The 13,622-nt window shown below is 36.4% G+C and overlaps 1 protein-coding gene across 46 annotated transcripts in view; it reads right to left on the reverse strand.

Moving 5' to 3' along the window:
* ttn.2 (titin, tandem duplicate 2) overlaps window positions 1-13,622 on the reverse strand; it is a 171,077-nt gene that overhangs the window by 105,448 nt on the left and 52,007 nt on the right. For 36 of the 46 annotated variants that reach the window (XM_088605106.1, XM_088605104.1, XM_088605102.1 and 33 more), the window contains 27 exons: window positions 13,332-13,610; window positions 12,958-13,239; window positions 12,566-12,844; window positions 12,176-12,463; window positions 11,748-12,026; window positions 11,351-11,629; window positions 10,980-11,258; window positions 10,609-10,896; window positions 10,191-10,478; window positions 9,739-10,029; window positions 9,107-9,394; window positions 8,549-8,662; window positions 8,168-8,450; window positions 7,832-8,015; window positions 4,593-4,682; window positions 4,238-4,505; window positions 3,871-4,131; window positions 3,058-3,267; window positions 2,892-2,969; window positions 2,778-2,804; window positions 2,579-2,635; window positions 2,404-2,454; window positions 1,951-2,025; window positions 1,506-1,586; window positions 707-787; window positions 368-451; window positions 41-115 (listed from right to left, as the gene is read on the reverse strand). In XM_088605106.1, coding sequence (XP_088461232.1) covers window positions 41-115; window positions 368-451; window positions 707-787; window positions 1,506-1,586; window positions 1,951-2,025; window positions 2,404-2,454; window positions 2,579-2,635; window positions 2,778-2,804; window positions 2,892-2,969; window positions 3,058-3,267; window positions 3,871-4,131; window positions 4,238-4,505; window positions 4,593-4,682; window positions 7,832-8,015; window positions 8,168-8,450; window positions 8,549-8,662; window positions 9,107-9,394; window positions 9,739-10,029; window positions 10,191-10,478; window positions 10,609-10,896; window positions 10,980-11,258; window positions 11,351-11,629; window positions 11,748-12,026; window positions 12,176-12,463; window positions 12,566-12,844; window positions 12,958-13,239; window positions 13,332-13,610 — 5,139 coding nt within the window. The remainder of the gene's footprint in view (window positions 1-40; window positions 116-367; window positions 452-706; window positions 788-1,505; window positions 1,587-1,950; window positions 2,026-2,403; window positions 2,455-2,578; window positions 2,636-2,777; window positions 2,805-2,891; window positions 2,970-3,057; window positions 3,268-3,870; window positions 4,132-4,237; window positions 4,506-4,592; window positions 4,683-7,831; window positions 8,016-8,167; window positions 8,451-8,548; window positions 8,663-9,106; window positions 9,395-9,738; window positions 10,030-10,190; window positions 10,479-10,608; window positions 10,897-10,979; window positions 11,259-11,350; window positions 11,630-11,747; window positions 12,027-12,175; window positions 12,464-12,565; window positions 12,845-12,957; window positions 13,240-13,331; window positions 13,611-13,622) is intronic. The other 10 variants (XM_088605129.1, XM_088605126.1, XM_088605115.1 and 7 more) reach the window with 7 other exon arrangements.

The following is a 13,622-nucleotide window of genomic DNA, read 5'->3' on the forward strand; positions in this document are numbered from 1 at the left end:
TTAACCAAGCATAGAAATCACTGCATCTTCTATATTATACCTTTTTTAGGTGTAACCTCAACTTCAACAGGAGAAACAATTGGTTCAGCAACAGGCTTCCTGATTTCTTCAGGTGCTTTGAAGGTATAAATTAAATGTTAGATAGAAAGAGATTTTAAAAGTGTGAGAAATAATAAGTTAATGGATTGGAAGAATCATGTTGCAATTTTAAGGGAACTTGAAGCACAGTAACAGATAACATGGAACAATTACATTTAAGAGAGCTTGTCACACACACGTAAGAACATTATGTTCCGACACATACAGTATCAGTGTTTCTGTTCTAACAGCAAGACAATAAGACACTTTTAGAAACACCAAACAATACCTTTAGGTGTGGGACGTTCTTTCTTTTCTGGAACAACTTCTCGTGTGGTCTTTTCAAATACTGGCTTCTTTATCTCTTCAGGTACTTTAAAATAGCATTGTATTCAGTGAGATCCTTTTTTATTTAATTGCTTAAAATATTTTCTAACTTTTATTATATCTCACATGTACTGTATAAGATTTTAATAGAAGTGTTTATTCAATTAAGAAAATAATATATTTTATATTAAATTTTTAAAAGATTAAATAAATAAGACTTAAAATACAGCAAAAAAAAAAAGAATTTTGCAAAATGTCTTCCAGGCACATATATTATATTTTAAGCATATTTTATTGTTACCTTTAACCACTTCAGGTGCCTCCTCCTTAGGTGGAACTACAGCAGGTTCAGTCACTTCAGGCTTCTTGGGAGCTTCAGGAGCTTTGAAGACATTTACTTTGCTAGACCAAATGTGCTAAAATAATCTTATTTATGCAAGTAAACATACAAAAAACAATATAAAAAACACAAATTATCTATCATCCATTTTCTAATTGCTTCATCCAGTGTAAGGTTGCCTGCCCTGGTGTGAGTGTGTCCATGTTTGTCTGTGTGTGTGGCCTACAATGGAGTGATCTAGGTCCCATCCAAGGTGTATAAGCCTATCCTGACAAGCAACGTGCACAAGACTTATACACCTTGGATGAGAGCTAGATCACTCCATTACAGGACACACACACACAGACAAACATGGACACACTCACACCAGGGCAGGTAACCTTATACTGGACCAGTTTTCCCAAAAGCCAGTTAACATAAAAGGATGCCTTTGGCCTGTGGTAGTAAACCAGAGCACTCAGAGGAACATGGAGAGAATGTACAAACCCCATGCAGATATAACCCCAGGAATTAAACTACTATGCCACCAAGCTCCCCTAACCCAAATTATACAGCAATGAAAACGGATCTCCTCAGTGGTTGGTGCAGGTTGAGCTCTGTGATCTTGGTGTTTGAGCCTGGGTCATAAAAACTAGATGACGGGTAACTGGGATTTCCCAAACACTGGCACTTTTTGGCTAAGCGCTGCTTTGAGCAAGATGGGAGTGGTCAGCATTTACATACATGTAAATGTTTGCCTTTAGCTATAGGCATATATTACCTCTTTGTGGAACTGTTTCTCTTCCTCCTACTGTAAGTCTTGTGACTGTTTCATCTACAGGAACCCTTGGAGGTTCAGCAGCTAAAAAGACATTAAGAATGATTTTAGATCAGTTTTACTCTTTATTTTTTTTATGGGAAGGAGACCAAAACACACAAAGTGTTTAAAAAAACACAAAATACTATACAAAGACACAAAATGTGTTTAAAGAGTGTGACCATGTTCAAATTTTAGTCAAAAAGTTTGGTTTAAGATAATACTGAAAGAAAATGCTGACATTAATGGTACTGTACAAAGACGTGACAACATAAAAACAACAACAGTACATAAATTACAATAAGATAATCACTCTATTACAAAGATTGTGTGAATAACATTGAATTCAGCATAAATCTGAGTTGTTCTAAGACCAACAGCAAATTTAAAATCTATATGTCTGTAATACCTTTTTCCACAGAGATTTCCTTTTCTTCATAGACATAGTCTGTTACTGTTTCTTGAATTTCCCAGCTTTTGTACTCTGGCGCATTAAAGGACAACAATGTACAATAAGAGTCAAAAATATATACACACTTCATGCAATGTTTGGAGTCCTTAAGAAAGTCAGAAAAAGATTTTGTTACACTCTAAAAGAAACACATACAGTATGATTTAACAAACGAAACACATACAGTATGATTTAACAAACAATGACACACATTAAAGTAGTAACAAACAATGACAATTTTTTTAAAGACAGGTAAACCACAACATTTAGTTCAATTAATGGTCAGCAACACCTAAAAGGACAATTTTTATAATTAGTTTCCGACTCAAAACCATTTTAGTTGCTGTCATGACAGTATGAAAGAGTGAGTAATGAATGAATTATGGATTAAATGAGTACTTTCTATAATACCTCTCGCTTCCATCTTTTCTTCATAATAATAGAAACCAGGAGGAGTCACATCTTTTGAAAGAGGAATTATATGTATGTCAGGACAAAATATCTAATGACATTTTAAAAATGCAAAATGTGATTTATTAAAATTCAGCCAGCATCCAGTACTTTGCCAGCCACATCCCTTTCTTACCTTTGGTAGTGATGGCAGAAGGTGCTTCAGGAACTTGTATAGCAGTATCAGGGACATCTAAGAATGTTAAATGTAGTTTAAATACATGAGAAAGAGAGTGTTGTGTGTGTGTGCATGTTAGCATTATGTCATCACAGAAATTAAACAACACCCCCAACAATTGGTAAAATGCATGGCTTTCCCAAATGAATCTACTTACCTTCAGGAGCCTTTCCCTCCTCAATTTCTGTAAAAGCATATAACAATCCATTTAGTGAAATGCACTGAAAGACATTTGAAACAAAAATATTTGCTTTCTAATCATACTACCTACCTTTGCCTGATACATAAAGTTCAGCAGTGCTACGAGCTTCACCCCTTGGCTCCAGACGTGCAATCACAGAGTAAACACCTACAAGATTAAGAATGAAGACAATTAAACTTACAGTCTTCCAAAATTTGTCAATGAAAAATTATTCTTTACACTAAGCAATACAAACCTTCATCTTCAGAAGTAACATTGTGGATGGTCATGAAATGGCGTCGACCTTCACTTCTAAAGCTGTACTTTGGGCTTTCTTTTAGTTCTGCTGTGTCTTTGTACCATGTAACAATAGCATCATCAAAGGAAACCTCACATTCAAAGGTTGCTGACTGATGTTCATTTACAACAATATTCTGGATCCTCTTGGTGAACTGAATTTGCTCAGCTGAAAGAAATGTACAGTACATAAATAAATGTAAATCATAAATCAGAATGTTTGTTGCAATGATTTTGTGGCAGGAACCTCATTGGATACATTCTCTTAAAGCTGTTCTTTTGCAGTGTCTATATTCTAACAGTTTTAAACTTAAGCAGCTTCCAGACAGATGTAACCTAAACAGCATTAATTGTCAAGCCTTAACCTTCTCTTGAATTTTCACAATAATTTTCACAATAATTTGGTGTTGACAAAAGTAAAAGTTGTAAAGTAAAAATACTGCCAAAAGGCATGAGATTAATTAATTGAAAAACAAACTCAGCTTTGTTAAAATATGTTGATGCAAAATTGTTGATGCACTACATCAAAAGGCAAGATTCAAAAAGACTTGGTAAAAATATATCCAAGACAAGAATGGAAAAATGCAAAAGAGATGGAAAACATGAAAAAAAGCATATCAAATATTTAGCATTAGGTTACAACATTAATAAATGTTAAAAATGAAAATGAAAAAGGTTAGAATGTAAAGACAAAAATGTTTGGTTCACTTCACCACTAGATGAGTTGATTAGATGTTCCAGTCTAACATGTTTTTAAGCAATAAATACAAACCTTCTACCCAAAGATCTGCAGTAGTCTCAAGGTTGTCATATTTGCAGGTAAAACGTCCTTGGTCTTCTGATCTAAGGTCTTTAATAGAAAGTTTCTGTATTTTGTCAGTCACATCGAATGTGTATCTGCCATGTGGGTCTAAACGTTTTCCATTTTTAAACCACTGTGTTTTTACATTAGGGATAGAGAACTTGCAAGTCAATGTACAGATCTGGCCTTCCTTACCAGCAACAGTCTGAAGCGGCTGTTCCACTACAGGTTCTGTAAATAAGAAATAAAATGTTTTAGCACCACATTAGTACTTTGGCATGTATTAATCTACGTTTTCATTAATGTGCCGCAAAAAGGAGAAAAAATGGATACCCACCTACAACAGTTAACTTGGCACTTGAGATGTGTGGACCACAAACAACACGATAATTTCCTTGGTCCCGAGTCTGACAGTTTTTAATTTTCAACAGATGACGGTCACCTACAATGCTTATATCATATTTTTCATTGGTATCAAGCTTTTCAGTTCCTTTGTACCATGAAAGTTTGATCTCAGGATAGTTGATCTTGATCTCACATTCAAATACTGCATCCTTATCTACAATAATTGTCTGATCTTCAATGTCCTTCACCAAAGTGACAGGCTAAAATGAAGAAAAAAAATGTAAATCTCACCATATGGAACTTCTTCAAAGTTTATTTTTTATCGCAGTTAGTAACATTATTCGTACCTCGGCCTGGGTCATTCTTTGTTGTAGAAAAGAAACAAGCTCATCAAACTCTTTTTCCTCTTTGGGAGTTCTTTCTTCCAGTTCCACTTCCTAAAAAAATAAGAAACCATTCTGATTCACTGGTATGGAAATATAAAACACCAAAGTACTGTATATAAGATGGGAATTTTCAAAAAGGGTTAGTTTCCCATTTGTCCACGTGAAACTTCTTTGTTTATGTTCTAGAACTCTTTGAATCCAAAAATCAATGTATAGTAGGTTATGTAGCCAAGCCTTTTCAAAGTAATTTCTTTCTAATGGAAAAAAATAAAATTAAAATAAAGGAATTAAAATAGCTTGAACACCTCTCTTTTACTATTAATCCATCAATTTTCTAATCACTTTATCCAATTCAGAGTTGTGGGGAAGCCAGATCCTGGCAAGCTACAGGCACAAGGCAAGATACATCCTGCATAGAACACCAGTCCATTGTGGGGCAGGCAGACAAACACAGACATGCACGCATTCATACCTAGTACCAGTTTTCCAGAAGCCATTTAACCTACTAGTAAGTTTGTGGACTGTAGGAGAAAACCAATGCACCTGAAGGAAACCCACACAAACACAGGGAGAACATACAAACACCAAACAGATAGCACCCTGAATCCAGAATTGAATCCAGGATCTGAGTGCTGTGAAGTGGAAATGCTAACCACTGTGCCAACATGCTGCCCCTCTTTAATTCATTTAAAAATTGCAAGTGCTCTGGAAAAATAGTGAATATGTATACCAAAAGAGAGCCTTGAGCAAGATTGATAACGTCTTCAGAAATTCCCAAGGAAAGCACTTGCTTTGCATTAACATTCACAACTAAAGTTTTCTATAACACCAACCTTGATGGTTCAGACCTAGGTCACTATCCACCTACTGTATCAGAACCTTAAAACAACTAGAGACTCCAGTTGTAAATAAATTAAATTATCAATCTTCCCTCATACATCAAAGACACCAACCACTCGCTCCAACTTTTTTATGATTTCCAATTTCAGGGTACCAAAATGTTACATTTTTACCATGGACATCACATCTCTGTACACCATCATTCCCCATAATGACGGCCTTACAGCCCTCAAGCACACACTGGACAAACGCACAGTGCTTCATTCACCCACCCACACCCTGGTACGCCTTGCAGAATTGGTCCTCACACTGAACGCATTTTCTTTCAATAATCTTTTTTACCAACAGGTTAGTGGAGTTGCCATGGGCACCAGAATGGGACCCAGCTATGCCAATATTTTTGTCGGCTGGGTAGAAGAACGCTTCTTCGCTTCCTACACTGGCTATGTCCCTGACCTCTACAAACAATATATTGATGACTGCGTCGGTGCCGCCACATGCTCCAACGATCAGCTTGAGTTCTTCCTGCACCATTTCACCAACTTCCACCCGTCCCTCAAATATACGGTTAACATATCTTCCACTACTCTTCTGTTTCTAGACATCAACTTCTCCATCAACTACCCCCGACTGTCCACTTCAGTTTATTACAAACCCACAGATTCATACAGCTACCTCCTGTACAGCTCATTTCACCCCAACCACACTAAAAACACTCTTCCTTTTTCACAGTTCCTTAGGCTACGGCGATTATGCAGCGACGACATCGACTTCGAGAACCAAGCCCTCGAAATGTATTCCTTTTTCATCAACAGAGGATACCCCAGCAGTGTGATTAACAGGGCCCTTGCCCGAGCCAAAAACACCCCCTGGACCATCAACCCGATCAGGAACTCCCGCAGTAACAACCGCATTCCTTTGGTGCTTCCTTACCACCCTAACACACTTCCTATCCCCAGGACCATTAACCACAACTTTTCCATCCTACAGGATGATCCCTCCATTGGGGCCCTCTTTTCTGATCGCCCTCAGGCCCCTCAGGACAATTCCAGATCACCCAGACAGCATCTTGTACCTCCAGCAACCTTATTTACTGCAGTAAATGCCCAGCCATCTACATTGGAGAAACAGGAAGGAGATTCGGAGATCGCTTCAGAGAACACGTCAGCGCTGTGAAGATTAAAGATCTCTCCAAGCCCATTGTTTCTCATTTCACCTCTGATGGCCACGACCACTCTAATCTCTCCGTCTGTGTTCTCAAAGACGGTTTTCTGAACTCATACATCAGAAAGACCACCGAAACCAAAATTATTCTGCAGATAGTATCACACATTCTCCCTTCTCTTAATGACAGACTACTGTTCTTTTAAATTTTCTCCATTCATTGGAAGTTTCATTTCACAACTCTCTGCACCCATTCTGACTTCACACCTCTTGATTGACCTCTCCCGCCTCTCACTCCTCCTCCCTCCCAACCTTTGTTCTCCCGCTACTTTACCTTTGCCTACTGCCCTGTCTCTCTCACACCTGAAGAAGGCTCCACGGCCAAAACGTTGTGTTCTCTTTCTTCGTTTTTTCAGCATGGAATAAACCTATTACTTGTTCCTTTGCAGCCTACGCATGCTGACGCAGCTTCCCACCTGAACTATCAATTAAATATATATTTTTTTATTTAAACAGTAAATAATAACATTAGTTTTTCCAATAGTTTCCACACTGTGGATTGTTACATTGTTTTTCAAATGCACATTTGATGGGGCATATCAATATGTTTATGCTTTACTGTGTCTAACAATTAGTGATTCCCCCTTGTATTGATAGATTTGTAGTTTCTAGTCCTGGTCCCGGAGGAATACCATGTCTGCTCTGAACTTCTGAAAAAGGAAAAATGCTCATTGAAGGTTGGTTTCAAATAATATCACTCCCACTGTCTGTTCATCATAAATGGATCAGCTAGTTAGAGCTGTTTAGTCAGTGATAGTAGGAAACTTGAAGTGAGGCGGAAAAGTCGTAACGTTCTGTCTGCTGAAGTTGTTGAATGAAAAGGGTACTTTTGAAGCAAATTATTTTTGACACTCAGGAATGACTGAAGAAGAATGTTCAAGAAAAATCCCAACAAGCAGTCAGAAAAGTTAAGTCATCAATAAGAACTGGAGGTTTAGACTTTAACTGGAAAGAAAACCAGCACGTACAGTGTTCCTCCTGCACCAGGAAACATTGTGATAAACAACAGAGCATAATTTAAAGAAACCTCAAATAATATCTATTTGAAGTTTACAAAGTATGCCCTTTCTGAGTTATAAAAAGAGTCATAGTATATTTTTTTGAGTTTTTAAACTGTACATTTCATGGCTACTTACTACTCTGTGAGTTTCCTCTTCACGCATTTTCTTTATTTGTTCAATTGCCTGAAGAAGACCACGGTAATCTGTGATTCCGTACATACGAGCATATTTCTCATACTCTTTAGGGTCAACGTTCTTCAGCAGCTCAACGATATCAATCTCTGGTTCTTCTGGTTGTTCCTTTTGCTTGGAAGACACTCTAAACACAAATAAAACAAAGACGTGTCACAACTACAACTTAATTGTCATTTGTATTAACTTATTATTAGAATTCCTTAAATATTTGTGAAAATGCACATGTAATGTGGGAAATGTGTTTAATATCGACAACAATCAAGAAACTTTACGTACTTCTTCAGTTTTGCTCGGAAGTCTCCTTCAACTACAATTTCTTTTTTCTCTTCCACCTCAAGACTGGTACTGCATTCAATTTCTCCAAAGTTGTTTGAAGCAATGCATCTGTACTGTCCAGAATCAGTTCTGGTCACTTCTTTGATTTCAAGTTTGGCCTCTTGTCCCTTCTGCTCGACCACTATACGTCCTCCATGATTGATCTGCCTCCATTTTCCCTTCATCCATTTTACATTTGGAATGGGATCTCCACCAACTTTGGCAATGAAAGTTGCAGTCCCCTCTAGAAATAAACATAAAGCAACAGCAAGAAATAAGAATTATTCATTGAGGGAAATTTAAAACATTTGTGTTTTATAAGATAATTTTAGTGGCACCTACTTTCTGACGCTTTGGTGCTCTTAGGTTCATCAATGAAAAACAGGTTGTCCAATTTTGGAGGTTTAGCAGGGGAAGGTACTCCTTCAACAGGTGTAGGTGCTCCTGGTTTTTTGTCTAAATCAAAAGTCAAATCAGTGCTTTAATTAGACTACATAACACATTGAGAACACTTTACCTACAATCAATCTCAGTTAAGAAGAAGAGTGCAATATCCTGACATTTGTATTACTATAAATCGGCTCAGTTTAAGATGTTTTCAATATAAAGAGGTCGTGTTTGTTTCAATGTAAAGAAAAAGACAGAAAAAAAGGAAAGTACTCTTTCCTTCAATGCTTTTCCCTAACATAATGATTCTTAAGATCAAGCAAAATATGAACATGACATGAGCTCTAAAATTTACTTACTGAAAATTACTTTTAAGCAAGAAGTAATGTCTTAAATTGTGCAAAGATGAAATGCAAAGAGATCAGTAAGTATAAGAAACTATTCATGATGAAAGGAAAAGCAGCCTTTAATACAGGCACACAAATCACATTTTGGAAAACAGAAGAATTTTACCTTTTACAGTCACTTTGGCCTTGCAAGAATCACTTCCAGTCTCATTGGTTGCTTTGCATAAATAATCACCAGAATCTGTTCTAGTTGCAGCACTTATTTCCAACGTGGCAGCACCATCAGCATAAATCATACTGCACTTATCTGAAGATTTGATTTCTTTCCTGTCCTTCAACCACTGTATCCTGATTGGCTCAGATCCTTGCATGTGGCAACCTAATTGTAGCTTCTCACCTTCATTAAGTGTTATTGATTTAAGAGGCAGATCAAAAACTGGAGGCCTTTTAAGTTCTGGAATTGAAAGGAAGATAACAACCTCAAAACAAACTCACTGGCAAAGAAAACTGAGAAAGTTAATTAACATTAAGAAAATTAATTAATATTAAGATAAAGCTTAATGTCATTTTTCAGCACGACTTAAAGATATCAATGCTGGTAAGTATGTATCATTAAACCATATAGACATTTAAACTCTAATTGTAGTCCAAATGAAATGTATATCCAAAATGCAGAAGATATCATTATAAAGTAAGAAGTGTATATCATACAAATAAGCATGGTAGAAAAACAGTATGTAGAACAGTATGAAGAAAATAGAAAATATGGAAGTCACAAGAAATTCCATGGAAACTAACCTTTAATAAGCACAGATGCAATACATGTGGCTGTTCCAGCTTCATTTGACACTTTGCAAAAGTAAGAGCCTGAATCAGACAGTGCGGCTTTCTTAATGTTCAATTGCACTACGTTGTTTTTGAATGACACATCATAACTGTCAGAGATTTGAATTTCTTCTTCATCCTTAAACCAGCTTATACTCATTGGCTGGGAACCAGAAACGCGGCCTTCTAGTTTGACAAGTTTTCCTTCAGTGTCCTCAATGGATTCTGAAGGCTTTTTTGTGAAGGTAGGTGGTATTTTGCGTTCTGCAACAAACAAGTAAACCAAGAAAATAATCACTTCAAGATTATAATCCAAAGAAAATGAAAATTCGGAACACTAGATAATCTAAACATTTAAGAAATGAACAATATAAAACCAACATGAAGTTAAAATCATAAAAGAAAAAGAACCTGTTAGGAAATACCTTTCACAGTAACTTGAGTTGAACAAGAATCCTTTCCAATATCATTACTAGCATGACAAGAATATTGGCCAGAGTCAGCCTTATCTGCTCTCAGAATCGTAAGATGTGGTGTGTTGTCAACACATGTGATCTTGTAATTTCCTCCTGCACGGATGTCTTTGTTGTCCTTTGACCACGTAACTTTGATGGGTAAAGATCCAGTCAAATGACACTCAAGTTCAACACAGTCTCCCACAGACACAGCCAAGGGAAACAATTGTTTATCAAATACAGGAGGAAACCGTGGTTCTAAAAAGTTAAATGAAAGAATAACACAAGAAAGAAATTGAGACATCAATATACTTACAAGTGTTTCAAGAATGATGAAAGATAATGTAAGTTAAAAAATTATTATTAATAAAACCAAGATGCAACAAACCTTGAAGTGTAAGCTTTGCTCTACAAGAGGCAGATCCAACAATATTAGAAGCCACACAAGTATACTCCCCTGAGTGTTTCATTTCACTTTTAGAAATTTCTAAGACTGCAGAATTATCAGTAAAAGAGGATGTGAATTCTTCATCTCTTGGCAAAGGTTCACCATCTTTAAGCCAAGAAACCTCAATAGGAGAGGACCCAGAAACACGACACTCAAATCTAACTGGAAGGCCTTCAGTCTGTTGAAGACTTGTAATTTTTCTTGTAAAGGTAGGTGGTGTTTTGATATCTGGAAAAGAATTGTTAATTGTTAAAGAAATTTGACTTTACAGAAATGAAATGCAAAACTTTGAAAAGAGAGTAGATTGTCACCTTGTACTGTTAAAGAGGCACTTGAAGAAGCTGAACTTATTTTGTTTTCAGCTTTACAGGTGTATTCTCCAAAGTCATTTTTGACAACCTTGCTTAGTTTCAAAGAGGCAATGCCTTTGGTGAACTCCATTTTGCATGTAGGACTCGATCGCAGTTTTGAATCTCCTTTAAACCAAGACACTTTAATTTCAGGTGTTCCTCCTATTTGGCATTTCAAGCAAACTGCATCTCCCACAGTCACATCCATTGCTTCCAAATTTTGAATAAAAAATGGAGGTTCTAAAGAAGGAAATAAATTCAGATAAAAGATGTATTCAAACAGCTTTAAATGGTGGTAATGTTTAGATATGGTTAAAGTAAGATACACAAACCTAATATTGAGACTACAGCTTCACAAGTATCACTTCCAGCTTCATTTACAACTTCACAAGAGTATTTTCCACCAGCATCTTTGTCACTGTGAATATACTCCAATATGCAGGACGTCTCTGTAGTTGTTATATTGTATTTATCTGAAGATGTAATTTCAATGTCATCCTTTCTCCATGTCACAGATATTTGTGGAGTCCCAGAATATGTACACTCAAGAAACAGAGATTTCCCCTTTTCAACACTAGAATCCTTCAATTTCTTCAAAAAGTGTGCAGATTCTAAAGAAAACAATATAGGAATAAATTAAAAGAAATACTTTCATAGCTAGACAGATCAAGAGCAACAAAGAATTTTCCATAAATAATGCATTCCCTTTAAAACAATGCATTAACCAACCTTTCACCAACAGGTTTGTTGTGCAACTATCCTTTCCAGCATCATTACTTATCTCACAGGTATACTCTCCAGTTTTTGACGAGTCAACTTTGAACAGTTCCAGGGTTGCTACTGTGTCTTGTAAAGAAATTGCATAGTGTCTTCCAGAAACAATTTCTGTGCTGCCCCTGAACCATTTCAGTTTAAGTGGAGGGGTTCCAGCAACAATCCCCATAAATGTAACATTGGACCCAGGTAGAGCTTCCAAAGGTTCTGGCTTTTTCACAAAAGATGGAGGCTCTAAATCAAGAAAAAAAGGCATCCAAGATGTAAAGTCAAAAAGGATAAACAATTAATTTAAGAAATACAAAGATGAATACTTTGAAGGGCATTTAAGAAATCACATTTTTATTATAAGATATGAGTCAAAATCGTGTGTATTTACTGACCTTTTACAATCAAAGAAGCACTGCATTCATCAGACCCAGCACTATTAGTTGCTTTGCATTCATAATGTCCAGCATCTGATAATTCTAGAGTCTGAATTTTTAAAGTGCATGTATTTTCACTGAACGTAACCTGATGTTTTATTCCATCTGCTATCTCTTCCCCATTATGGAACCAAAAAAGAGATAATGGTGGAGATCCAGATACTTTGCAGTCCAACTTTCCAGCTGTTCCCAAAACTGCAGTAGTGTCCTTTAATTTCCTTGTGAATGTAGGAGGTATAATTTTATCTGTTTAGAGAAAGGTTATTAAAGATGAGCTTCTTAAAGAAAACAAAGAGACATTTCCATAAATTTGTAATTGTGGAGCAAGAGAAGATTGTAATTACTAACCTAAAACAGTAACAGATGTTTTACAGCTGTCACTGCCAACATTGTTGTTTATCTCAAACATATACTCTCCAGTGTCCCCTTTTTCTGCAGACAAAATCTTAAGAGTGGAAACCATTTTTGAAAATGTAATCTTATATTTACGGCCAGATGCCAACTCTTTACCATCCTTAAACCATTTTGCTTTCAGCTCTGGTGTACCAACCACAGTACATTCTAATGCTGCAGGATCCCCTGCTGTAACACGGATGGGTTCTGGTTTTTCCACGATTGAGGCAGGTTCTGAAAGACATTCAAGATTATTTGCTTACTAAGACATGCATGTTAAAAACAATGGGCCATAATGAAATAAGAAATAAAAAGAGCATGTTTTTTTTTTAATTTCTTGTACTAACCTAAAACAGCTAAGGATGCCATACATTCCACCATTCCTGCATCATTTCTTATCTGGCAAATGTATTTGCCAGCATTTTTTGGTTCTGCATTAAATATCTTCAGAGCTACCACATTCTTTTCATAGGAGATTTTGGTATTTTCACTCTCTCGAAGAACATCTTCCTTGCCTTTAATCCAAGACACGGTAATTGGTTGTGATCCTTTAATAGTGGCACCTAAAGTTATTTCTTCTCCAGAGACAGCAGTCACATTTGAAAGTTTCTTCACAAACACAGGTGGCTCTGAATAGTTTAAGAAGACCAAGATTAATAAGAGTATTGTAAAACAGTATAGTGAACATTAAACATCAGTTCATATTCACATCTATACTAACCTTTGAGTTTTACAATGCAAGTGCAACTTTCACTTCCCACATTGTTTGCTGCTTTGCATTGATATTCACCAACATCAGAAGCCTCAAGACTCAGAATGTGCAAAGTAGCATGGTATCCCTCATGGGTGACTTTGTACTTTTTACTGTCTTTAATTTGCCTTTTGTCTTTGTACCAGGTAATATCAAAAGGTGCTGAACCTGAAAGTTCACATTCAAGACTAACATCTTTGCCTTTCATGCCCTCCAGGGGTTCAGGTACTTTGAAGAAAGTTGGTGGTTCTGGAAAAGGCA

Source organism: Lepisosteus platostomus, chromosome 14 (assembly GCF_059453375.1).
Source record: "Lepisosteus platostomus isolate fLepPlt1 chromosome 14, fLepPlt1.hap1, whole genome shotgun sequence".
Classification (NCBI taxonomy): domain Eukaryota; kingdom Metazoa; phylum Chordata; class Actinopteri; order Semionotiformes; family Lepisosteidae; genus Lepisosteus; species Lepisosteus platostomus.